The sequence below is a fragment of the Acyrthosiphon pisum genome, chromosome A1 (assembly GCF_005508785.2).
Source record: "Acyrthosiphon pisum isolate AL4f chromosome A1, pea_aphid_22Mar2018_4r6ur, whole genome shotgun sequence".
Classification (NCBI taxonomy): Eukaryota; Metazoa; Arthropoda; class Insecta; order Hemiptera; family Aphididae; genus Acyrthosiphon; species Acyrthosiphon pisum.
Genome location: NC_042494.1, coordinates 51,366,990 through 51,394,538, shown reverse-complemented (window position 1 = coordinate 51,394,538; position 27,549 = coordinate 51,366,990). Strand labels below are relative to the sequence as shown.

Genomic DNA, 27,549 nt, shown 5'->3' with positions numbered 1-27,549 from the left:
TCAATTTCACCATTTCAGAAAGACAAATTTATAACTTACAAGCAGTCCCGAACCCTATAAACAATATATTTATTAGGAGGGAAAATGTCAATGGTGGGGGGGGGGTACCTAACCTAACCCCTGGCTATGCCACTGATTATAGTAATATAATATAGTATTATAGTGTTCCTGGTGAGCAGGGACTACACTTTGTGTAGTCCCTGCATGCTAAGTGTGCAATATGAAATTTAAAAGTATGTAATGGCCTGTATAATAACAATACAATTTTTTTACAATTTTTTCTTCATTAGTTGAAAAATTAACATACTGTCTTAAATCTTAATTCGAATAGATTATGACATAATTATAAATTCAGTTGGCGAAAAATCTAAGTTATTATCTAAATTATTATAATACATTTTAGTATTGTCGTATAGGTATTGTACAGTCATTATTGACAGTCATCACTGTAATATCATTTAATGTATAAATATTACATGTAGAAATCAATTTAGCAATCTAGATATTAATATAGGTCAGGCGATTGAAGCAAGATGTGCTGAGGCAGCAATAATATTTTACTTTATAACACCGCCATATATACCGCCGTATACGCGCAGGCGAGGTCAGTCCCGTTGTCGCTGAGTGATTCGGCGAGGACGCAGGTACGACGATCGAGCGTGTGAAACGTCGATCATAGTACGGACCAGGCAATCTGAATTTGCTAATTATTTTATTTATGTTTGTTTTAATTTTATAAAAGTGTTTCCATCCATTAAAACCCGAGTTGAATATTATTTTAAAGTCTTCTTCGTTCTTACCTTTAATATTGGAACAGTGCTCATGCAGACACACATACCTATAGGTAGTCAATGAGGTTTATTGCAAACTGAACAGTGCTCTGGTTGTGGGATCCTAATAGTCATTCCAATTTAGGGAACGAATCGACAAACGCATACCATCGTGCCTCAAAGGTTAACAGTGCTAATCTGAATTTATTCTAGAGACAGTCATTAGCTTAGGTAGAGCGTACGAAGGTAAGACGTATAATAGGTTTTACCGTGTTTCATTTTTGATACCGGTGATACCACAGATTCATATGATTTTTTTTTATGTCAGTTAAATTAGGTTACTATAGGATACCTTAGGATCCCTTTCCAAGTTAAAACAAATATTTTTTAGCAAAATTGTTACTCGACGGCTCCGTAAAATATCTAGTTTAATTTTGAAGTTTTCTTGGACATCCTTCCACCACAAAATTTACGAAAAGTAAAATCTTACAAAAAAAACCATCAACAGGTATGTCGTTTACACCTATGTTTGAAAAAAAGTAACATTTTCCAAATTTTTTTCCCATCAACGTACAGAACGCCATTTAAATAAACAGTATAGCACAGACGCACAGTTTTGGGCGCAAAAATAGGCTATACTTCCTTGTGAAAAATTCAGTAACATTAACATCGATTTAAAAACTTTTTTCAATCCCTTTTCTTGTTAGAACAATTTTTGAAAATTGTTTTGGCAAAATTGTTTCTCGACGGCTCCGTAAACTATCTACCTTATAGTTTTGAAGTTCACTCGGAAGTCTAACCACAACAAAATTCACTAAAAGTAAAATTTCAATCAACTGGTATGTTGCCTACAACTATGTTTGAAAAAAAATAGCTTTTTACAAATTTTTTTTCCCGTCAACGTATAGAATGCCATTTAAATAAATAGTATAGCGCAGTTTATTAGGCGCCAAAATAAGCTCCTTCCTTATTAGGATATAAGTAACATTAACATCGAATTAAAAACTGGTTTCAACCCCTATCCTAGTTAAAACAAATATTTTTGAAAATTTTTTTTGGCAAAATTGTTACTCGATGGCCATGTAAACTATTTAGCTTAGTTTTGAAGTTTGCTCGAAAATCCTTCCACCAAAAAATTCATGAAAAGTAAAATTTTACAAAATAAACCATCAACAGGTATGTCGCCTACATCTATGTTCGAAAAAAGTAACATTTTCCAAGTTTTTTCCCGTCAACGTATATAACGCTATTTAAATAAATAGTATAGCGCAGTTTTAGGCGCCAAAATAAGCTAGGTACTTCCTTGTAAAAATGTAAGTATCATTAACATCGATTTAAAAACTGTTTTCAATCCGTTTCCTAGTTAAAATAAACATTTTTGAAAAAATTAATCGAGGAAAAATAGTTATTTTACATATTATGGAGTATGGCGTATAAATGTTGTAAATATTTTAACTTCAAACGCTCATAAAATTCATTTTTATTTAAATTATTGTTAGGGTCTTAGAGATTAGATTAGAATAACTTATGAGGAAATTAGGAATGTTGCATTAAAAAAAAATTATATTTAGATTTTGGGGATACGTTTTTTATCGTTGCTATATGGTAACATAATAATCGTATTCATTGGTCTAATGTCTAAACCTGCAGTGATGTCAAAGTCCAAGGGCCAACCCATGGCCCGCGAAGATATTCCATGTAACCCGTTACAATTTTTTAAAATTAAACATAATAAAATATTGTATACTTACTATGTTTAACAAAATTATATTATTAGTTATTACATTAAAATTGAGATTATTCATACTCTTATATTTGGTGGCCCGATCTATACTGTACAGTAGGTTACAAGTGGGTCACTGTAATGGATGGTGTTAAATTTAAATTCAATGATATACTATCACTGTACTAGTATGTATAAGAAAAATGATTCTGAGCAAAATCGGTCAGTCAGCCTATGATATTACTAAGTATATTTTATGATATTATTGTGAATAAAGTAATTTATAAATACCTAACCTATTTACGTGGAACCTTGTTTTAAATTTTCAATCCTTAGCTATAAAAGTTGAAAATGTTATAAACTTTTAACTACAAAATAATTAATACATTTTATATTTGATAAATTTGAACTGTAAATGCTTATAAAAAAAAAATGGTTACTATGGATTTTTTATTTTTTTCATCTTCCTTTGTAATAATATATTAGGAGTCTTGAATTAAATTTTCAAGCTTTTTTATCCAACAATTAATAAAGTTTTACTGACATCCATAGAAAAAAAACTAATAAAATTGGAAACTAAAAATGTCCGTAAACAGTTCAAAACAAATCAAAATATTTTGAAAGTTTTATCGTGTATAGAAAATGCGAATATAAACAATCAGTGAAAATTTCATGTATATCCGTTTATTTGTTTTAGAGTTATACCAATTGTACCAATATCGATTTTGTCTGAATCCCTTTTTTGTGTAAAAATTCCTTTTTTCCCTTAATTTTTATGTTGTTTTTTCCGGCACTTTTGAAAACTATTGGGAATTTAAATTTTTACCTCCCGAATGCACCAATTAGATTCGCTTTCCCATCGAACAAGATACTAGTAAAGAAAATCGAAGTAGTTTTACTGCCCCAAACCGTGACGACAGACACAAAAAAAAAAATAATAAAAAAAAAAACACACATCATTGTAAAATCAATAGGTACATTCATCGTTCCAGGGTACATCGGTAGATCGTTTCCTCGTAGTGTACCCTGGGCAACGTTTAAAACGGCTAAAGATCTACCACCATGCACGCAGAAAACCTGAAGCTCACGCTAAAGGTGCACACCAGAATTTCTGCAACACCAAACAACCAACAAAATGTGGTTGCTTACACGAATATAATAATAATAATCGTTCCACTCAGAATCTAAAATGTTGTAAGTATCAGGGCCAAAAACATAACATAAAAATAATCATAATAAAACAATTATTGTTATCTCAATTCGTAATTTTGAGGGAATCGCATATTGATTTTATATTTTATTATTATTTGACTTTGTATTCAACTTTCAAAATAAATAAAAAAATGTTATAAATTAAATGATGTTTAAATTGTTTTGAGACAATATTTAGACAAATCGATATGTCATTCCCTCAAAAATATTATTCTCTATCTTTTTTGTCATGGGTGACATTACTCTAAGATTAATTAAACACATAGAAAAAATGATTTTGAGTAAATGCATTTTGTCTATGTTGCGTGTGAGCCAGAGAGAAAAAACAAATAGTGCGCTGACAGCCTCTTAAGAAAAAAATAATTATGAATTGGAAATTTATTGGATCTAACAACTACTTTGTAGGATCAATGCAAATAAGAAAATAAAATTACTAAAAATGATGCTAAAAACTTATTTTAGTTCATATAATATTAGGTTTTTTTTATTATTTAAATAAATAAATTGATTGAATACAGTTCTCAAATAAAAACTATCTATAAATCTTTGAATGACGAGGACTGCGAAATAAGTTCAGCAACTTTTTTGTTTTCTAATATTGAATAATGATTTCCTTCAACAAAATGTACCATGACTGCTGAATTAAAATACTATTGACATAAAAAAAAAACAAAAAAAAAACGATTATATTGATTTTATGATTTTATAATAGTTATTTAATATCGAAATTACCTCCGAGAGTCCATAATCTTCGGATATTGGTAAAACTTGTTCGGTGGGGCGTATTAACAAAGTACGAGTTTTTAAGCTACCGTTAGGTTTTCCATCATAATTAATGAGTGCCTTCAACTTAATATAAGCACAGTTTAATAATTGTTTTTGATAGATTTTACTGTATATAACATCATCAGGGACTTGTTCAATGAAATAATTTAAACGTTCATCCCATGAATTTATTTGGTACAGTTCAGTCGTAATCTGAAACAAACAAACACAAAATGTTTCTATACTATTTACGTAAAAAAAATTATTTAACTTACTTTAGTTTTATTGTGAGGCCAAACTAAATCGAGGAACCTTAGTATTAGTTGAACTTGAATTTCTTGGTCTTGTGCCTTATCACCACGAATTGCCAATTCAGTGGTCATTTTCAAAAATTGTGGAGCACTATCAATCAACCACAGTTTACCTGTACGGTTATTTTTTTCCAGCATTTTTAAAACCTCAATGGCAATAAGTCCACCAAATGAATAGCCGACAATTGAAAACTCTTGATCAGCTGACAATCGTTCTTGGATTAACTGCAATCAAATACATTTGAGTCTGAAAGCTAAAATTATAGTTAAAACTTTTATTTACTGTATAATGAGTAGCAGCCATTTCTTCAATAGTAGATGCAGTGCCCAAAATGTCATATTGTAAACATAAGACTTGCATATTTAAATTTCTGGATAAAGGTTCCAACATTGATGAAATACCTTCAAGGCCGGGTATAACGAATAATGTGTTTAGTTTGGTAGTAGGTTGTTCGACTACAGAACCATCTTCACATAAAGATGGGATACGCATAACAGAATTATAAGCAGACGATTCTTCTCCTATAGCTCGAATAAGATAACCCAATCCTACATCAGGCACTTGAACAATTGACTTCGAGTCAACATCGGCTTTCTTTTCTTTATCATCCGAAGATCCGATTTCTTGCAATTTTGCAAATGTCATACTTCTGATGTCTTGAGGCGTTAAAAATACTTCAAATTGTCTTTCCAATGTCTGCTTTATTTCAACAGCCATCATTGAATCCATACCCAATTCTGCCAAGGTTGAATGTAAACTAATTGTTTTTAAATCCCTAAGACCAAGTATGTTAATTACAGTATCAACAATAGTGCCTGCATTACTACTAGATGCACGTTTCTCAGCAACTACCATGCTCGAGACAATAGGGTTATTTTTCTGAGTCAATAAATCATCCAATATTTCTAAGCAATTGCCGATTTTTTGTTGTAAAGTACCACCAATTACTACCTCTTGATTGTCTTCAGCCATATCAGCCACAAGACCCACTTCACCAACAGCTCCCCATTCAACAGCCAAAGCAGGCAATCCTTCCGAATGACGAATTTCACATATTCTTTCCATTACTGAATTTGACATGCCATAGTTAGTTTGTCCAGCGTTACCACGACCACAGCTTACGCTCGAAAAAATTACAAAATGTTTCAACTCCGGACACATTGTTCTAGAATATTTATCGAGCAATGACGTTGCAATAGCTTTTGGTCCAAATGATGCTTTAAAATCTTCTTCTGTTTGATTTTCAAATAAAGCATCTTTTAAAACCTAAACAAGAACAGTAAAAATAATTTATAACGTAATAAAATAAGTTGAAAACAGTACATTTTAATTTTAATTTTAAAATAAATATAAAAACAAAGAATTCATTGAATTAAAATTTTTATTTTTTTATTAAAACGTAAGAAATAAATCTTGCCTAAAGCATTTAGATCTAAAATATTGTAATTATTGTTATAATTCTATATCAACCTATGGAAATTACAACTTATTTATAATTATATAATAACATGTACGTATTTTAAAGATATTTTATAATTTTATCCAACTCATTGGTCTGCCATTGGTACACACATAATATTACTATACAAATTAATAGAATATGAAAATAGATGTGTGTATGAATAATGCCACAATTTGAAAAAAACAAATAAAATAACTAAATTAATCTTTAAATTAAAAAAAAAATGTTCGATTAATGTTCTATAAACGATATATTATTACACTTGCACTCCATACCTGAACCTCGTTGTAATGTAAAAGTCACTGGTTTCATGACTTATTAGCTATTAGATATTACATATAAAATAATTTAATAATACTAACAAAATATTAAGGTATAAAAATCTGGTGTAACTTTTATATGGTTTCTCACTCAAACAATTCCCTTATATATATCAAAATCATAGCTCATGTAGTTATCTACTTACTTTGCTAATTTGTGTAAATATTATGTATTAATTATTAACTAAAATATTTATTTTTACTAAGATACCTATAATTATTATACTCACTACAGCGAGATTAAAAATAGTAGAAACTGGTCCCAACTTGTTTGCTTCGTTAAGCAATTGTTTAACACCTTCTTCTGTAGTAATATCAGCAGTTGAAATTACCACGTTAGCTCCATAAGATTCCCATACGCGTTTTCTCAATGCTTGGTATCCATTACGTATACCTGTTCTTGTAGTAAGAATGATATTTCTCGAATTTCTCAAAACCATCCAATCAGCCAGTTCAAGACCAAAACCTCCCAGACCACCTTTACAATATTTCATTTTAGTATAAATTCTCCCATATATATTTTATATAATATTAATTACCGCAAATAATACAAGATGAATTTTTGTCAAACGTCACTCTTGGGTATGCCTTTACATTTATAGACCGTGGTTTAATAAAACGATCTTCTTCTTCATCTCTGATTTTTATCAATACTTTACCAATATGTTTACCTGCAGCCATATACCTAAAAGCTGGTTCTACCTGATCGCTTTCAAAAACTGTGCGCACTAATGGCCTTATCGCTCCAGAATCAATATTTTCTTGTACTTGACGTTGGAATACTTCCTTCCATTCGTCTGGACTTTCAAACAATGTGTCCAACATAACACCGTGGAAACTGATTTCTTTTAAAAATAATTCCATACCTAAAATAAAAGTAAGTAAGTGTAATCAAAATATTAAATGTATAAAATATAAGTAATACTCAACCTATCATGCTGTTGTTTGCTAAATCGAATTTTCCTATTTCTAAAAATCGACCTCCAGTTGCTAAACATCTGACTGAAGCTAAAAGTTTTTCTTCAGCTAATGAATTCAATACCATATCAACACCTTTTCCATCAGTTTCCATCATTATCATTTGCTCAAATGATGAATCTCTTGAATTTCCAATATGGCTTTCAGGGATCTAAAGATAATACACATTATAAATATTATCTAACTATTTGTTCTTTTCTTTCAATTTTTTTACCTGTGGAAAATGGGTTTTGATAAACTCCCTTTTTTCTGCCGTTCCAACTGTTGTGAAAATTTCACATTCATAATAAAGTGCTATAGTTATAGCAGCTTGACCAACTCCACCAGTTCCGGCGTGGATAAGTACTGAATCACCACGTTTCATTCGACCACTGACAATTAAAGCGTATATTACCTTAATAAAAATAAAACGTTAATAAATCACTTAAACATAAGTTACTATATCGTACTGTTCCATAAACTACTGGTACAGTTGCCGCTTCTTCTAATGACCAACTATCCGGTACTTTCCATGCCAAATATTTATCATGAACAAGTATATTTGTTAAAGCTCGTGACGTAATCATTCCCATAATTCTCTCTCCATTCTCGCGCCGACCGGAATATTCAAAACCGATTACACTTTCTTGATTAATGCGACCTCTTGCTATAACTTCAGGAGCTAGTTTAGCTGTAGCTAACATAATATCTCTGAAGTTCAAAGCAGTATAATAAACATGCACTAAATCCGATTCAGCTGGTGGTTTTGTAAATGGAACAATGGATCCCTGAAACCATTTTAAAGAAGACAAATCGCCGCGAATTGAGGTATTAACACAACTATGTTGAACTTCGATTAAAGACGGAGGTTCTAATAATAAATGTCTGTACGATCCCCAAACTTTATTCTTGTAAACGTTTAATATTAAATCTTTGTTTAATTGTTTCTTATATAAAGGTTCGTCCAAAGAAAAGATTGGTGCACATTTGTCCATTATAAATACACATCTAAAATAAAAAATAAAATAAACATTAATACCATATAATATATTACATAATCAATATAAGTATGGTTTAATATTAAGTCAATATGATATCAGGAAATGGATATTTTACACGTGACAGCGCGAACTAAGTAGGTAGGTACTCAAGGGATGAATGGCGCTACAATACAATATATTATCGCTTATGGATTTATGTTAAATTACATTGTTTTGTATAGATTTATTTCTTAATACTCTAGTGAACTATATGTCAATATATATGCATGCTATCATATCGAGATAATGTAAGGCCACTAAGACCTGTAGAGACCAAATTAAAAAAGGTAGGTATATAATAAAGAATCAAAAATAATCATCTTAAATGAATATTTAATAAGGTAAACATAAAACAGGTGGGTACCGTTCTGCTGTACAGTAATTTTCAAGCATGTCATTGTAATGAATGTGTTATATTCCAATTCAATGATAAATTATTGCATGCGTAAAACGATTCAGAGCGGAGAATTTGTCATCCTAGCATACTTGAATAAACAACCAAATTTAATATTTAAAAAAAAAAAAATTATAAAAATAAAAATATCACATGGCTATAAGTAGCATAACTTTCCAGTGAACTTATTTTTTTGACAGTGGTAGAAAAATCTTCTTGTTAAAAATCTTCTATCAAAATTATTAATGTTAGCTATGAAAAGAAAAACTTTTATGAATTTCTATCTGGGAAATAATATACAAAATTTAAAAAATTTCTAATGCCTATAAATAGCCCAACAAAATTCAAAATAGTTTGAAAATTTTAACATCCATGGAAAATGGTAATTTTAACATTTGGTGAACATTTCGAGTGTTTACGGTTTTTCGTTTTTGAATTACAACAAAATATTAAAAATCGATAGATGAAAATTCGTTAATTAACCGGTGGAAATCCAGTATCCTACAAATTTTAAACTCAATCTCATAAAAAATAAATGTTACTTTCGCTAAGCTTTTTTTTTTTGTTTAAGATAGAAAAAAAATTGTGGAATCTTCTATTAAAATGTCCAATGTAAGCTATGAAAACAAAAACTTTTATGCATTTCTAACTAAAAATAATTTAATGGTGTCAGTATATAATATATATATTGATTATTGGCTCAAAAGTTAATAACAATAATTAGCATTTGATGTAAATGTATACCTATTATTAGAAGAGTAATGTTTTCGGAAAAAACTAATTCAACCTACAATATTACTAATAGCAAAATTTTATAATTTATGTACAAGGTGTAACAGGACTATTTAACAAATTTCCATCACAAACATTGCTATATTTGTCAAATAGTCCGGTTATACACAGTATATAGTATACGTAGGTATAATGTATATCAATTATACTTAGTAGTACAAACGAAAGACAGAGTCGTTTTACGTATGGGATGATTTACCATTGAATATCAACAAATCCATTTCAGTGACCAACTCAAAGACGAGATACACTTGATACCAGCTGTCCAGCTGTGCCGGAGCGGTTACCAGATTGCCTACTTTTTATATATTTAAAAATTATTTTTATTATAAGATTTACATGATAAGATAAGGCACTCTCAGACTGTCAGACCTCTGTCATTAAAAAATGTTGTCCAAAAGGTCTCTCATTATTGAAATCGATATTTTTTCCTCAAACGGAATATGTTGAGCATAATATGTTGTTAGTATTCTGATAAAATATTAGTATAGTACCGGATAATAAGAAAACTAAAGACGTTGTAATTTATTATGTAATATTGTTTTTTTTTTAAATTTGTTATGAATAAATAAATAAAATGTAAAAAACTGACTTACTAGAGAATACAAGATGCGGAGGAGGCACATAAAAGAAAAAGTACCCGCAAGGCCAGAACGACATTTTTTTTAACTGGATTGTTTTAGATTCTGAGCGGAGCGATGAATGTATTGATTAAACAATGATGTATTGAAGAGTGTTTTTTTTAATTTATTTTTTATTTTTGTGTTTGTCATCTCCGTTTGTGGTAGTAAAACTGCTTCAATTTTATTCAACAGTATCTTATTCGAAGGGAAAGTGTATCTAGTTGGTGCATTCGGGAGGTTAACATTTAAAATGCCTAATAGTTTTCAAAAGCGCAGGCCACAGGGAAAAACAAAAGCAAAATTAAGGAAAAACGGAAATTTTTACGCAAAATCAGTTTTTGACAAAATTAATTTTGGTTTTTATCATAACTCTAAAACTAATGACCGTAGATACATGCAATTTTCAATGAATATTTATATTAGCATTTTCTATACACCATAAAATATTCAAAATATTTTGACTTGTTTTGAGCTGTTTATGGAGATAATCAATTTTCAGTTTTTTTAGTTTTTTTTCTATAATTGTCAATAACATTTTATTTGTTGGGTAAAAAAGCTTGAACATTTAATACAAGGCGCCTAATATATTATTACAATACCATTTGAAAAATATTAAAAGTCCATAGTCACAGTTTTTTTTTATAAGCATTTAAAGTTCTAATCTTGACAAAATATATAAAAATCATGAAATTGTATACCTAAATTATATTGAGTCAGATATTCATAAATATTTTTCTGTTTAAATATAGAGTTTTAAAGTGTAATACAAGAGTCCTTAAAGTTTGTCTATCTTAATCACAAAAAAAATGTCTTCAAGAAAGTCAAATCAAATTGTTATGAGCGTTTGAAGTTCATATTTTTATTACATTGGATATTTACTCGATTTATCTTGAAGCGATATTCTTATTTTGTTGTAATTCAAAAACGAAAAATTGTAGATACATGAAAATTTCACTGAATGTTTATATTTTAATTTTCTATACACCATACTATTTTGACAAATTTTGAGCTGTTTACGGACATTTTCAGTTTTCAATTTTTTCAATTTTTTTTCTATAAATGTCAATAGAATTGTATTCGTTGGTTCAAAAAGCTTGAAAATGTAATACAAGGCCAGTAGGTAGTTGAAAAATATTAAAAATACATAGGATATCCAAAACAAACATTATTGTAAATTTAAAAAAAAATTTAATCCATGTACATATACATTAATGGTATAGAATTTGTGTTGGTGAAAACGCGGTAAATACTTATCTTATTAGGTGAAATCGTGTATTGGGGGAAAACGGTAACTGGTAAGGTACACTTTAAGGCGGAAACGAGTAAGGATAACTATGGAAAATGGAAAGTTACACTTTTTGTGGAAACGTTTATCATTTTAATTTAATATGCGAGAAGCAAACATTCTAAATAATAAAAATGAGTATTATTTTTATTATTTAATCATAAAAGATTATTGAATTTAATATTATATATATAAAAATATTACATACCTAACTCTGTCACCACCTGGTTCTTTTCTGATGCAATTTAATAGTCCAACTATACCATTTTTAGGATCTTTTTCACCGACAAGAACAATTTTTTGGCTTACAGATGCATCATCGGCTTTCAATAGTTTTTGTAATACAGGTAACCACGAAAATTCAGTGCTCGATATTTTAACAACGATTGGGACAATGTTTTGCTCCAAAGGCTATAACAGTTTTTACAATATCAAATTATATTGTTTATATTAATAACAAGTAACTATGTAAATAATTATTTTTTATACCTTTCTAACAAGCATTAATCGTTCCTGTTCTAAGGAAGCATCTAGACACACTTCTACAGAACCTTGTGAGTATTCAACATTTAATTTCTCACGTGTCAATAAAAATCCACCTGGTTTAAGAGTCGCAAAAACTTGTTCCAGTAAGACAGAATCTTGTAGAACTCCTGATCCCACAGTCAATAATACCGATTGATCTGAAGATAATTTTTTATCTTCCACTGTTATATTGGATCCTATTTCCTTCAATTGAGGGTGAGTCCCATCAGATAGAATAGATACTTCGGGCTAGAAAGATATATATAAATATTCATACATACATGTATAGTTACTAGAATATTAAATATGTACCTAAAGTTATAAATATAAATGTATGGAAATAAATATAATTTAAAACCTGTATGAGTGGTAGATCAGCTAAGACATCAAGTATGATAGGGCTAAGAATTTGTACATCCGGGTTAAAAGTTTTATTTAAAATTTCTACAGTTTTTACTTTAATGTCCATGAGGTTTTCAATTACTAAATGCAAAGAAATGCGCACTATTTGTTCCAGTGTATAATCCTAAAAATATAATATAGTTTCAAATATTAACTGCGATTTCTTAATAGTTTATTTTGTTTTACCGTTTCAATAATGTTTGGAACAAATGTATATTTCTCTATCACTGGATCAGCTAAAGGCTTCCTTTTAGCAATTACATTTGCGTGAAGTCCTCGAATTTCTACACCGCCAGATTGAATAAGATCTATTTCTGGGTACACGTAAACAGGGAACTCTGAAAATTCAATAACGAACTTATTATTAGGGGATATAATATATGTTTGTTATTTTATTTTATTTAGAAAAATATACAATATTACAATCTAATATCCATCCATAAAATATTGTATAGGTAATAAGTATATAATAATATGATGTATACATATTAATTATTTTAGACCTGAATTAACGAGAGTGGAGAAAACCAATTGTTGACGAAACGTGATATACTCCGGTGTATAAAATATATGATTAAAAGTTGGTCACTTACATATTATTAGTAATAGGTAAATTAATTACCCGGTTTATCTTCCGGGAGAGTTTGTAAGATTGTGGCGTGTTTTTTCACATTTATAAAAAGTTTCTGTAATGAAGTAGGCACAAAAAGGGCTCTTGTATCTTCTTTTAATATTTGTATTTGTAACATATTGTCCATGAATGCAACCCAATTATTAAACCAACCAACTCTTCCAACAGTCGCTATGAAAAAACAAAAAAAAAAACCAAACCATTAAGAAATATGAAAAACAACTCGATATTGTTATTTAAGCTCACCATCAAGATTTACTCTATTTAAACTTCTAAACATTCCTTTATAATTATAACCTCGGAGTCTTAATTCTTTGTAAATATCCTTTATATTTAAATCTGTATCACTTGGTTCGTCTGGATGTGGAGGCATGTCAATCATCTCGTAGTTGGCATCGGTAGGAATGTACAAACGACCAGTAACAACAGGCGCCCCACTTTCAACGACCTCAAACGTACCACTGCCTTTTTGTACCATTACAATAAATTCTACATTTCCATCTTTTGGAATATTTGTTGCCCTTTGGAAACGAACATTCTCAAATACAACTGGTACTTCAGAGTATAGTTCTCCTCGCATCAAAGCAAGTGTTTCCCATGCCATTACCTGTTAAATTAATTCAAAAATAAGCATGAACCAACAAAATATTAATTTTAGACTGATGAAAGAAAACTTTAAAAATATGTTTGAGAAAAATGTATGTTAGTTTATTATTTATTTTAAGAGTACATTTAAAGAGGATGCTACACCCGCATGTGTTGTCTCCGTCTAACAAATATAAAACATTGAAAAAACGGTTTTTGGCGGGTGAGAATCACTAGGGCTGTAGTCCAAGCTAAGCAACCAAATTTTAACACTATAAAGAGGACAACATTTACTGTTCAACGTCGTTTTTATTTTTTGATATCAGATCTAAAAAATAAGTTATTCACTACTGATATCTGATATTGATATCGAAAAAATAAAAGCAAAGTTGTACAACGAATGTTCTCCTCTTTATAGTGTAAACATTTGATAGCTAAACTTAGACTACAGCCCGAGTGGTTCTTACCCACGCAAAACAGTTTTTGCAATTTTTTACATATTTTGTAAGACGGAGACAACACGTGCGGATGTAGCGTCCTCTTAATAATGAACTTTCTATGTAACGTGTCGACACTTGACATAATGATAGCAGTGGCGTATTTATGGGGGTGATATGTGGGTCATATCACCCCCCCCCCCCCTAAAGGAGACAAAAATGTTAACATAATACAACATGAATATAATATGTGTATAGTATTAAAAATTGTACCTATATCCCCCCCTTGAAAAAATCCTAGATACACTACTGGGTGTGTAGTATAATGACCATGGTGTAATTAAACACGGCGCAATACGTAATTTTTAAAAGATAACATAATTTATTTGCTTTCCTTATTAATTATATTGTTTATCGTTTATGTGTACCTACTATGTGCGTATATGATTATTGACTAATGTATAGAAATATGAATATGAAAATGAAAGTTTTCTTTTGCCAACCCGAAAAACAATATATCATTAAAAGTATTTAGTCTATTTGGTTCACTTTTAAAAAAGTCTATGATTTATGAGGCATGACCTATCATAACATAACAAAGAACTAAAGACCCCCTAGAACTCCCTATGTTATATCCTACAATAAACTTGTTTAATGATTTTAGAGTATTTAATTTAATTATTTAAAAGCTCTTTATTACAAGAAACTAAACTATTACCAATTGTACCTAATTCCAATTATATTTAAACTTTTTAAAATAGCAGGCAAGCACAATCATAAAAAAAGAAATTATAAAAAGTGATTACCAACTTATAAATAATAAATAATATAATTAAAAAAATTTACCAAATATCCGGTTGCTGGGAATAAATTTCTACCATCAATCACGTGACCAGATAAATACTCATGTTCTTCATCTTTTAACGAAATCGAAATATTTCGTTCTCCAGATTTAATTTTATCTTGAACACGATACATTGTCACGTACCAATCTTCTGAATGTTCCCATCGTACTAAAGGTGCAATCATTGGAGTACCTCGGCTAACCGGAAACTCGATATCCGGGTAAAGATTACTGATTTTTGGATTGAGACCAGCTTCAAATATTCTTAATAAAATGGAAATAGTTATAGCATATTATAAAAAAAAATATTAAAATTATTCTTACTTTCCAAAAGCTGACAGTAGATAATCAATTCCATCTTTATAATTCCTAGAAGCTAAATCTACATTGGTTATATTTGTTTTGTGTGATCGGTTCAATACATCTTGGAGAACACCATGCGGAGCTAATTCAATTAATACAGACCCCTTTGGCACATGTTCAAATGTTTCATCAAATAATACACTATTTAGTAAACTATTTGCACAATATTCGGCAGAACAATATTTAGCTTTATCTTCACCCCATTTTTCTTCTGGTACTGATGTACTTAACCATTTTCCTGACCGTAATTTAGGATTTGTTATAATATTTTTCAGGTACTCTAATAATGATGGGATTGCTTTTTTAATTGATGTTGAATGATATGGAGTATTTAGTACATTTATCATTTGTGTTGAAATATCTTTTGATTTTAATTTCAGAACAAACTGTTCAACAGATTCTTTTAAACCAGATATAGCACAGCTATCTGGCGAGTTATGCCAAGCCACTACAACATTTGTTGGAAGTAAGTCTTTAATTTGATTATATCCAATACCAACAAACGCCATTGCACCTAAAGGAATTTTTGAATTTAATGTAGCTAAACCATAGTAATAAGCAACTTTTATAGTCTGTTCAGATGTTAAACAGCCATCAGCATAAGCACACACTAATTCCCCGATTGAATGTCCAATAATAATATCTGGAGTAATTCCAATAGCAACCAACACATCAAACAATGCAATCTAAATTACATTTTATAAAAATTATAAAGGTATTATATATTTCTAAATTGAATAAAAAATGTTTAAAAGCATAAAAATTAAATATTTACTTGCATGGCTGCAATTCCCACAAACGAGTTAACTGTATTGTTTAATATATTAGCATCAGTACTAGTAATTATTTTTACTAAATCAATTCCAAATTCTTTTAAAATACTATGACTCTTCGAAATTGATTCATTGAAAATTGGTAATTGCATCAATGATGTACCCATGCCAGTCCACTGAGAACCCATTCCAGAAAACACGAAACATACAGAACGTGATTCGCCGGAATAATACTAAATAAATATACTTATGATTAATCATTTTTAAAACATTAAAAATATATATACATATAATATGACATATTCAGTTATTTACTTGTAAATCCATTGATTGGTTTGCTTTGCAATCTTTTTTTATGATAGTATATCCTCTGTAAATATGCCCAGGAATCTGCTCTGCTTGAACATCTTGTAGTAAACGCACATATTCTTTATCCAATGATCTTGACAAGAACTGGAATGTAAAATAAAATCATACATCGAAAAATATCAACTAAATATTTTTATATGACTTACATCGTTTAATATAGTGGTTACAGCTTCTTCAGTTCTACCAGATGCTACAACTAATCTAGGTAAATCGTCTTCGGGAAGCCCGTTGTTAATTTTACTTTTATTGTTCCAATTAAGTAATACGTGACAATTAGCACCACCAAACCCAAATGAATTAATACCAACTAAACCACCATTCCAAGGTGTCTTATCAGCCACCACATTTATACGACCGTTATAAAATGCTGTAATGTCCTCTCGTGGAGTGTTAAAATTTATATTTGGAGGTATAAAACCAGATTCCATCGCTATGATAACTTTAGCTACAGAACATAAACCGGAGGCAGGTTCTGAGTGACCAATGTTAGATTTCACAGAACCAATCAATAATGGTGTTGTACGGCCAGGACAAAACACATTTTCTAGCGCTTTCACTTCTTCTGGATCACCAACCTATGTATAATTAATATTAATATTAATTCATAAATTAAATATTAAATGTGTACGTACTTTAGTTCCTGTTCCATGTGCTTCTATCCAAGCTAAATCGCTTGGCTTTATTTCACACTCTTCGTAAAACTCTTCTAATAATCTTTGTTGTAATGGTCCCGAAGGATAAGTTATTCCTTGCTCTTTATACCCATCACAGTTTGTTTTAGCATGCACAACTTTTGCATAAACTCGTTTAGCATTTTTCGCTTTTTGTAAGTACAGAACACAAACTGCTTCTGATCTAACATACCCATTCGCTGCTTCGTCAAAAGATTTACACCGACCATCCGCACAAAGTACACCCAAACGCGCAAATTGCAGAGATACGTATGGATGGAGACACAAGTTACATCCTCCAACAAGTGCAGAATCACAGTGTCCATCTCGAATCGCCTTATAAGCGTGTTCCAATGCATATAAACTTGAAGAACAAGCAGAATCTACTGAATAGCTAGGACCTATAAGGATTAAGATAATTATAGTTTTGTTTTAATTATATAAAATACATATTGCAGTCATGTCATATTTACTTAATTAATAATTATATTATATTAAGAGAACCGCATGTTTGGTAAGGAGTTTATCTAGGGCATATCGTAAGATGCCATTGAAATTTATATTTTAAAGAGAATTATGATCATTTTAAAATTGTAATATTTTACATATAACTACCTTTCTATATAAATTATTTACTATAGCTCATTTTAAAATTAAAAAATCAATACAAGATCTACGAGACTCATTAGATATTATGCTTAACTATAAGTTTTATAATTGATTAAATTACTACCTAATTCACTTTGGTATTAAAGCTAACAACTTTAAATTGGTTCTGCTGATCGTATATAACATTGATATTATTATGCTATACGTTTGTAAAATGGAGACAACAAATACATGCTACTTTGCGAATCCAACGCCCTCTTAAGTATGCTTAAAAAAAATAATAGTACTCACCATTTACACCTAACCAATAAGATATCCTATTAGCTAGCATAGCTCGAGCACAACCAGTAAGTCCAAATCCATTAACTTGAAGTTTTTCATAAAACCAAGTTTTTTCTGACTCACTGAAGCATGCTCCAACAAACACTCCTGTTTTCGATCCTTTTAATGACTTCGGAGAGTTGCCTAAAATAACAAATAATAAAATAATAAAACAATGTTTCATTTTAAAATTTAAACTATTATTGAAATTTATTTTTTTTGTGTTTTTAATAACTCAGAATCTTAGAGTTTGGTTCATTGTTATTAAATTCTGATTTAATTTAATTTAATTTCGAAATCACTTGACTTTTACCTTTTAAAAATATCGTAATCTTATAAATATGTCATGTTTAAATATGCTATTATTATAATGTAAAATATTTATAATTTCGTGTCCTTATAGGTACCATTGTTGTGAAACATGAATTATAAATAGGTAAGTAAAGGTAATTACTAATTAAGTATAGTAGTACGAGTATAAAAAATGAATAAAAGTTATATTAGAATATTAGAAATTTTTGTTAATTTTTAGTTACTATATTTGTTGTTACATGTTATTATCTGAAACGTATAAAATATTTTTAAATAAAAACACTGACGCCTGTTTGACATTGTCGCTTTCCTGCTTGACAGTGACATTTGATAAAACCTTGGCCATGCACCTTCATGTATAAATACAAGTTTGTCTTTGAGCGATCAATAAAGATAAAAATGTTCGCACAACGGAACTAGAGGTAAAGACTTATAGAAGTTTTATTTTTATATTGTTAGATTTAGAATATTAGTCTATTGGTGATTGTGTTTAAAAAAAATGCTAAATGTTCCAGAAAGTGCCACCAAACAATAATATGTACCTAACAACAAGTATAGTAACTAAAAACTAACAAAAATTCTAACTATAATATAACTTTTTAGTATTTTTTATATTCGTACCACCATAGTACCATACCTAATTACTAATTCGTATTAACCTACACTTTTTTTATAATTTATGTTTCAAACCTACCTACCTATCTAAGGACATACAATTATAAATATTTCATATACGTATTTTACATATTAATATATTGTAGATAATTAATAAGATAATATAGTTTAAACTTTAAAATAATATAAAACGTTCCATTTTTAATTTATTGAAATAGGCATTTAGGTAAACTTACCTTAGCAGATAGTAAAATCTCATAAAAATTAAATTCTTTGACAATTTGCCTAGGCATTTAGTAAAATTCCTGACTTTAGTTTATACCTACGACATATGTACATTGTACAGCATATACTTTCAGGTTTTCACCTCATAATATAAAATATCATAACCCAGTAAACACTTATAGTTATTATAGTGTCTATAAGACGTCGAGATCTTAGGTATATTATAGGTATATCTACGTGGTTGTCTCGTGAGTCTATAGGATATATTTTTAAACATTTATTAGGTTCAACAAAATTAATTCGAATTTAAGATATTTCTGTAGATTATTTATATACGTATAATTTATATTCGTATAGTGTATATACTTCGTATAGTGTTTAAACGGCTACTTGGCTGGACCTGTTGCCTGTTAAATAGTTTATCACTATTTAATATTTATAAATAATATTAAAATAATTAAATTTTACTGTTGTATAATTATTAATTAGATACCTAGAAATACATTTTTAAAAAGAAACTTAGTTTTTATTTTATAATTTATAGGTATATCCCTGTTTAGGCATCTAAAATAAACGGAAAACAAATTTGTAACAAAAGTTAAAATTGATCTGTAGTTAGCGCCAATCAGGATCAATAAAAAAGAGGGGAAATGTAACAAAATCAAAATATAATTGTATATTAACCATTAAATTACTTAAATAAGGTCCGTTCATTTTAAAATATAAATAATACCTAATTTGTGAGTTGCAAGTATAATTATTATTTGTTTGAAAGAAAAAAAATGTTTTAAGTTTCTTTAAAAGCTTAATTTATATTAATATAGTCAGGTGCAGTTAATTTTGTAATAGTGTTTTTTGTAGTAGGTATTTGTTTGAAACTTATGTAGTATGTACTATCAACTGTCAAGGATGATTTTTGATTAAGGTAACTGGAAATTCACTTATATATGCATATGTTTTTTTTCCTAACAAACTATTTGAAAAAGCAAATATATTATGCAATCTTTTAAAATATACGTATTGTGCCGTGTATGATTACGCCGCGGTGGTCATCATACTGCAGTCACTCAGTAGTGTATCTAGTATTTTCTCATTTCCAAATTATATTATTGATATTTAACTAATATATAAGTGTGTAATATACTAATATCAGTAAATATTTTAATATTTTTATGTACCATTAAAAAAAAAAAAAAATAATTCGATGTTATGATATATTACGTTCTGGCTGATAGGTATGCATTTACACATCTTATAGAAAACTATTTTATAATATTTACATAGGTATACGTATTTTAGACGTCTAGAAACGAGGTCTCAATTAGACCTTCCTTAAATATGTTATAAACATATATTTTTTTTATTTTAATCCATAGATTCTATGCAAATACATTTATACCACGGACTAAGATATATTTTAGTCCGTGATTTATACATCAATTAGACGTGTTTTAGATATATTATAGATCTGAAATGTTCACTTGGAAGATACAATAATAAATTAAGAAATAATATACGATAATAACAATACCTAATGTATGATAATATTTTTGATAGTGTTAAAAAAACGTGCTTTGTTTATAATAGTTAATTATGAATGATAAAAGTGTACATTTTAAACGCTTAATCATGGTGAAACCATTTTAAATCACCAATATAGTTTGATGGTAATAACTTAAATTTGTCACGTGCAGTTTGCGGCTTGTTCGGCTTAAATTTTATTTCAAATTAGGTACTGAGTGAAGGTATATAATAAAAAATATATATTATATCTAAATGACTAAATGCATTGTTTTTCTCCGAATTACTAGCAGATTTTCAAGGGATCAAGTATTCATTTCGAATAACCAAGTTTCAAATTATGGTTGATTTGAAATATTATATTCGACTGTATACCTGTTTATTTATTTATTTATTTAACTATTTAAGTCTTAAGCAAGCCAGGCCCAATTATATACACTATATAATAAAAATCGTTCAATAATAATATTTAAAAAGAAAAAACCACGAAATACAATATACCTACCTACAATTTATAGTATATACCAACTTATAGCTATGAATTTACTAGTATACATGGTATTACAATACCATTTTAAAAGAGTTTGGTGATAATATGAATAGATCTATGTTCAACTCATTTACCTATAGTTTTTATAATACTGTTGAGGGGGTGTTGCTTGAATAATTAGTTACTTTTTTGGTTAAATAAAATCAGTCTTGTAAAGTATTCGAATAAAAGTATTTGAATACTTTTTTTGTATTCGAATACCATTTTAAATACTTTTTTTAAAAAGTATTCAAATACGTATTCTGAATACTTATATTTGTATTTTTTATTCATCAAAAAAATACTTTTTTCGATCTAGAAAAATAGTTTTAAATTTGTGACAAGACATATTATAAATCATGAACATTAATTTTATTCTTTAAACGAAATATAATATTGGCCCATGATATAATTACTTTTATAAACACCAATGTTTTATATAAGTACTTGTATCCCGTATGGCCCGTATCGGCCGCGTGTGTCATATGTGGGCAAAATGTATAAATAACTTATGATTACGTTGTATGTTTAATTATTAATTAATAAATGTTAATTTCCAATCATTCAAAAACTGACAAAAACTAGTTGTGAAAAAAAGTATTCTGATAGTATTCGAATATGTATTCTGAATATATTTTTCAAGAACTATTCGAATACGTATTCTGAATACAAAATAAAAGTATTCTTTACAAGACTGAATAAAATGTATTTTTAGACCAGGTGCTACGAGTAGGGGTATGGAAGGATTAAATCAATTTGAAGTAAGCCAGCTTAGACTTGATTATTAACTGTACGGAATATTTTTGTATCATCAGCAAACATTAATTTAGAGCAGTTTTGGAAATGAATGTCATTAATAAAAATAAGAAATAATATTTTTGCTAAATGGGACCTCTGAAGAAATCTCGATGTAACACGTATTGAAATAGATCAATTCTCTTTGTAAGCTACGATTTGCTGACGCTCTTCAACAAAAGAGATACTCCATGATAAAAAAGATCCACAAATACCTACCAATCTGTTTTAAATTTTATAAATAAGATCGAATTATATTGAGTTTGTAAGCTTGTTACCTGAGTCCACAATTGCCTCATATGATTTTTCCAAAATTATTCGACACATAGGATCCATAGTATGGGCTTGTTTGTAATGAACCCCAAAAAATGCTGCGTCGAACTTATTTACTTGATTCAGTTTTCCAGTTCGCTGTGGTATTTCCGGGTGTTCTAAAATAATATATAGGTATAAGATAAATCAACAATATTAGGTATAATATTTAATCATAGGTAATTCATAACGTAAACAATATTCAATTTATTACCAATAGTCCATCTTCTGTTATCGTCAGATATTAAGTCCACTTTATTGAAAAGATTGTCGGCGAAATCTGGAAGACCGTCAGAGTTTGGAAAAGATCCAGAAAACCCCGATATAACGATTTCATCACCTGGATCACATTTTACCAAACGGCGGCCTGCCCTCAACGCTATCTCCCTATCTGTTTTAATCTTAAGCTCAATAGCTTGTTGTCGCGACATATTGGTTCACCTAAAATTACGGAATTATTGTCATTAGCAGTAGTTAGCACCTGATACACCGAAAACATAATGAATATAAGTACTGAGAAAAAACATTTGTTCGATGTTAAAACACATGTTTATTCATTAAACTAATAGATCACAGGATGTGCCATTGATTTGCATATCGTACGATCACAAACATATACCTAATTATTTGTATAGGGTCGTATATAGTCGTTAAAGGTCTTAAGGTCGTAGATCATCTCATCGACGAACGAATAATTTATGTTTTACTATGGACGGCTTGTATATATAGATACGAACGATATTATTGAAACCATAACAATATGCATTGAAATTATTTAAATAGGAAAATGTATTTTCTTACGGAATAATTATAGATGAATATATACAGTGCGATGGGTTCTGAGTAATATTGTTATGAAAATTTAAAAAAATATATAATACACGTCCAATAATAAATTAAAGGAATACTCAGATCGCCAGATGTTATGAAAATTCCTAGTAGGTATGTATTGATGACAAGAAGTGTGGTGAATAATGGTATCAATACCAAATCAAAAACAATGAGGAATAAAATTAATTTCATACTTGCATAGTTGTATGGGTAATACGCCTATCTATTAACTTTTATTCTTATTAAGTATTTATTAGGTAATTATTAATATTATTACCTATATGTATATCTAGGCACGTCCTGGCACTTGAGTGTTTATGAACTATCTATTTTTAATAGGTACTTACTACTTCATTAAGATAGAATTTATGAAATAATAGAATCATTATAGAAATTAGGAAATTAGTATTCCAAAATGTTATATTTATAATATTATTTGTTAATTGTTGTGTATATCGTTACCAAAAATACGACTGTCTAAATAGTTAAAAAATAAATAAAAGTTTGACTTTAACCATTAGGAACATATATTAATTATATCGTGTACCTAGGTACCTACGTAATGATAGCCTATATCTACATTTCAAAAATTTAATAGGCAGGTCATAGATATAAAATAATTAGGAGTAACAATAAAATTAGGTAATTACCTATCAAGTCCTTTTAATATTAAGTATCTACTTACATTAAAAAAATTATTGTATGATAGGTATATTAATGCATTTTATTAGGTATGTTTTATTATTTTCCTATAATATTATTATGTATACGGTGTAGCTACATAATTATAAAATCGTTTAAAAAAACATGAAATCAATGAACTTAATTGAACCTAATTCTAAATAGTTTTACTCGAATAGCCTGGAATAAGCCGTAAGGATCTATCCACATAAATACAGAATAAATTGAATTACAATAAATTATAATTATCTTGTTGTGTGATCTGTTCTATCTAGATTCTAGACTCTAGGGCGGGGATGGTGTTTGGCGATAGGCGGCCCGGGGTCGTCAAAAATATTTTACTTAAATACCGATTTTTTTTTTTAATTATTCATCTTTGTGTAGACCCAAAATAACTTACTAAGCAAAAAAGAAAAAGATTTTCTAGGCCCCTAACATTTTTTGTCAAATTATCCGGATCCCCTTGGAAACTAATTGCCGAACCCTGCTCTAGCACATGGGTGCGAAATATACATTGTACACGGATGTAGTCCGTCGCATTGCGTTCAGCTCTTATCTTAAAATAAAGGTGACACGCATTGCGCCTTAAGTTGAATTAAATATATTTTTTTAGTGATTTCCATCTGATCATTAATTGTATAAATACATGTTTATATAGTTGATACTCGATATACTTATATTGGGCGATTAAAATACTAAATGAATCGGGATATCCAATCTCATACCTGCATTCTCCAAATTAAATAGTGTCTGTCGACTGACCAAGTATTTATTTATTCTATAGGTATCTATATAGGCAATTATAGTACCTACCAAACATGTTGATATGTCTATTCTAATTAATATTTTTAAATTAATATAGAAATCGAAAGTTGATTTTAAAATAACATTGTACTCTAATAAATTTAATATAATCCACACTTTCCATAGATTTAATTTGTATGTTATTTAATAATTTGGAGAGAATATTAGATACGAATGTACAATATTATACCTACTTTTATGCTATTTTAATTTACCGAAATAAATTACATCATTATTCTAATTTACAATCCCTCATTCATTAATATCTAAGTATTGTATATTATTTTTAAATAAACTTAAGAAATAATATAGATTGTCTATTTTTACTGATAAAGTTTAGTTAGGGATTCTTTTGACATGGTCTTATTTACTAAAATTAACATTTTTTTCACGTTATTAAATAAAGTAGGCAGGTCTCAAAAAAATTATATTGATTACCTATCCAGAAACTCAAATTTTTAGGTAAGACACTATAGATTAGTGTCAGTTAGATTATCATAGTCGTCACAACCCACAAGTCATTATTATAAAAAATATAATTCTTAAATATTTTTAGTAAAAACCAAAGTTTTTGAGTATAAGTTGAGTATAAATTCCTTTTACTTTTTTAATGATTTGTATTTAATTCAGAAAAGTCTGTACCTACCTATGTACTTTTTTAATAATTATTACAAGGATGTCATCATCACATCTACATGTGTTGTCTGCCTTACAGATGTCCAACATAGTAAATTTGCATTCAATAGAACTACTTGTGTGAATTGATCTAGTATCATACTTAGAGGTAAAGTATATGTGTTTGTAGATTGCCTGTCGGTTTTTTTTTATGATAATTCAATTCAGTTCAATCAATTTTTTTTTTTTTGGGGGGGGGGGGGGCACTTAATTTTTTTCTCTAGCCTTTAAAATGCTAGAATATCTAATTATGACTCCTTCGTTCATAAAGTGTATCTACTACTCGTTTTATGACTATATTATATTTATGTTAACAAGTATGGTACCTACATTTAAATATAACAATGTATTAATATTATTGTAAACCATTGGTTAATGTATTCATCAATATTATTATCATTATATCAAAATGTGTTATAAACAAAACATTCCATTTTTGGTTCGAATATTATTAAAATTTACTAACAAAAAAACAAGACTATATTAGGACTGTTGAAAGCTGGTAGTTTTTTCGTGCAATTAGATTAATAAGCGGAAAAAAATATACTTCCAAAAATCCAATTTTAATTTCGAAAAAAAACATAACAATTTCTCCGCTTTTTGTGTGTTTTGTTGGAAGTGATTTTTTTTTTAGTGGTTCAAAAGTAAAAGTGAATTTGAAAAAGAAAGAAAATTACTCTGGTACTATAATACTAATTAAACAATACTACAGATTATAAATCCATTTCATACATAATCTAGAAAAGAGATTAAGGAATTCAAATATATGTTTTCAAAATTAAAATAGCCAAAAGGGCTTTTGGTGCTGGGTGAATTTGTCTTCCACTTTTTGGGAGTTTTGTGGCACATGTAAGTTGAACATTTTTTTATCACAAAATATAGTGACGTGACTCAAGTATGTACTTTACTGGGGTTCAAGAATCTTAGCTGTCGTTTATCTTAAATTACTTAAAGCGTTCGGAGAACTCGCACACACTAATGATCAGTTACTACACACACAGATATAGTACTAACGACGGATGTATAATATTTCCTAAATCCAAACCCTTCAAAATGATTCACTTCGACAGCCTTAACTTTTAATTTTTATCAAACATATAATATAATATAAGACAAGCTAAAAAAATGTTTGGGGGGAGCACGTGCCCCCAAGTGCCACCCCCTGGCTACGGCACTGATTCAATCTTTAAATAATTGATGAGTATTTAAAATATTCCAATTCAAAATATGCTCATTTAAAACTAAAGTATTGTAAAATTGTAAAATATTCATATAATGTTTTAGCTTATAACTCAAAATTAGTTCTACTGAAGACAAGTTTGCTATGTTGTAAGTTTATAAGACGGGGATGACATATGCGCGTATGAGTCCTCTTAATACAAAGTAAAAATAAATAAATTGAATTAACAGAATATAATCAAGTCAATAATTATTATGAAATAAAAGTATATATTTTAATACAATCTTATAGTATTATAATGTAGTAAAATTATCCTAAGTACAATAAATGGTTTTTATTGTAAAATTTGTATTTTATATAGTTTTGTTTGTTCAGTACATAAAATGTATCATATTTTAACTCTGTATAGATATGTAAATAACAAATATTAATTATTCCATTTTTATACAAATTAAAGTAAAACAATAAAATAATTTTAGTTTTAATTTTTATAAAATTAATTTAGAATATTTTTAATTAACTTAAAGGTTTATCAATTATTCGTAAATAATTACTTGAGGAAAAAATAAAAACAATAAAAATAACTTAAGAATTAAAAACTGATGAGAATAAAATAATAAATCAAATTACTTTTAAATTTGTACACAAGTTTGACCATTAAAACACATACTAACGTGTTTTTATAAATAAGAAAATATTAATACTAGGTATGAGGAAATAAAAATAACAAGTAACTATTATAAGTAACTTACCGTTTAATGATAAAATGATAAATAAATAAAATGTCCTTAATCGAAACTGATCCAACGGTTACTGAAGTTGTACCGAGAAGGTTCTCGGCAACACAATGACAAACGTACTCAGTTCAGGGTGAAAAAGAGTCA

General features: G+C 28.7%; 2 protein-coding genes across 2 annotated transcripts in view; both read right to left on the bottom strand.

Annotated features, from left to right (window-relative positions):
• LOC100167104 (bromodomain-containing protein 7) overlaps nucleotides 1–824 on the bottom strand; it is a 12,314-nt gene extending 11,490 nt beyond the window's left edge. The window contains exon 1 of the mRNA XM_016807655.1: nucleotides 801–824. Coding sequence (XP_016663144.1) covers nucleotides 801–824 — 24 coding nt within the window. The remainder of the gene's footprint in view (nucleotides 1–800) is intronic.
• A 3,334-nt stretch (nucleotides 825–4,158) lies between these two features.
• On the bottom strand, nucleotides 4,159–27,535 carry LOC100166426 (fatty acid synthase). The gene is made up of 25 exons (XM_008188808.3): nucleotides 27,418–27,535; nucleotides 22,709–22,935; nucleotides 22,461–22,613; nucleotides 18,156–18,329; nucleotides 17,217–17,656; nucleotides 16,731–17,159; nucleotides 16,531–16,668; nucleotides 16,218–16,448; nucleotides 15,404–16,128; nucleotides 15,082–15,343; nucleotides 13,460–13,820; nucleotides 13,205–13,384; nucleotides 12,769–12,920; nucleotides 12,539–12,706; nucleotides 12,145–12,429; nucleotides 11,864–12,066; nucleotides 7,992–8,529; nucleotides 7,757–7,936; nucleotides 7,495–7,693; nucleotides 7,104–7,430; nucleotides 6,795–7,042; nucleotides 5,065–6,048; nucleotides 4,746–5,006; nucleotides 4,438–4,683; nucleotides 4,159–4,355 (listed from the first exon to the last, which is right to left on the bottom strand). The coding sequence occupies exons 2-25, from the start codon at nucleotides 22,923–22,925 to the stop codon at nucleotides 4,242–4,244; spliced, it is 7,215 nt and encodes a 2,404-aa protein (XP_008187030.1). The 5' UTR covers nucleotides 22,926–22,935; nucleotides 27,418–27,535; the 3' UTR covers nucleotides 4,159–4,241.
• Between the last annotated feature and the right edge of the window lie 14 nt (nucleotides 27,536–27,549).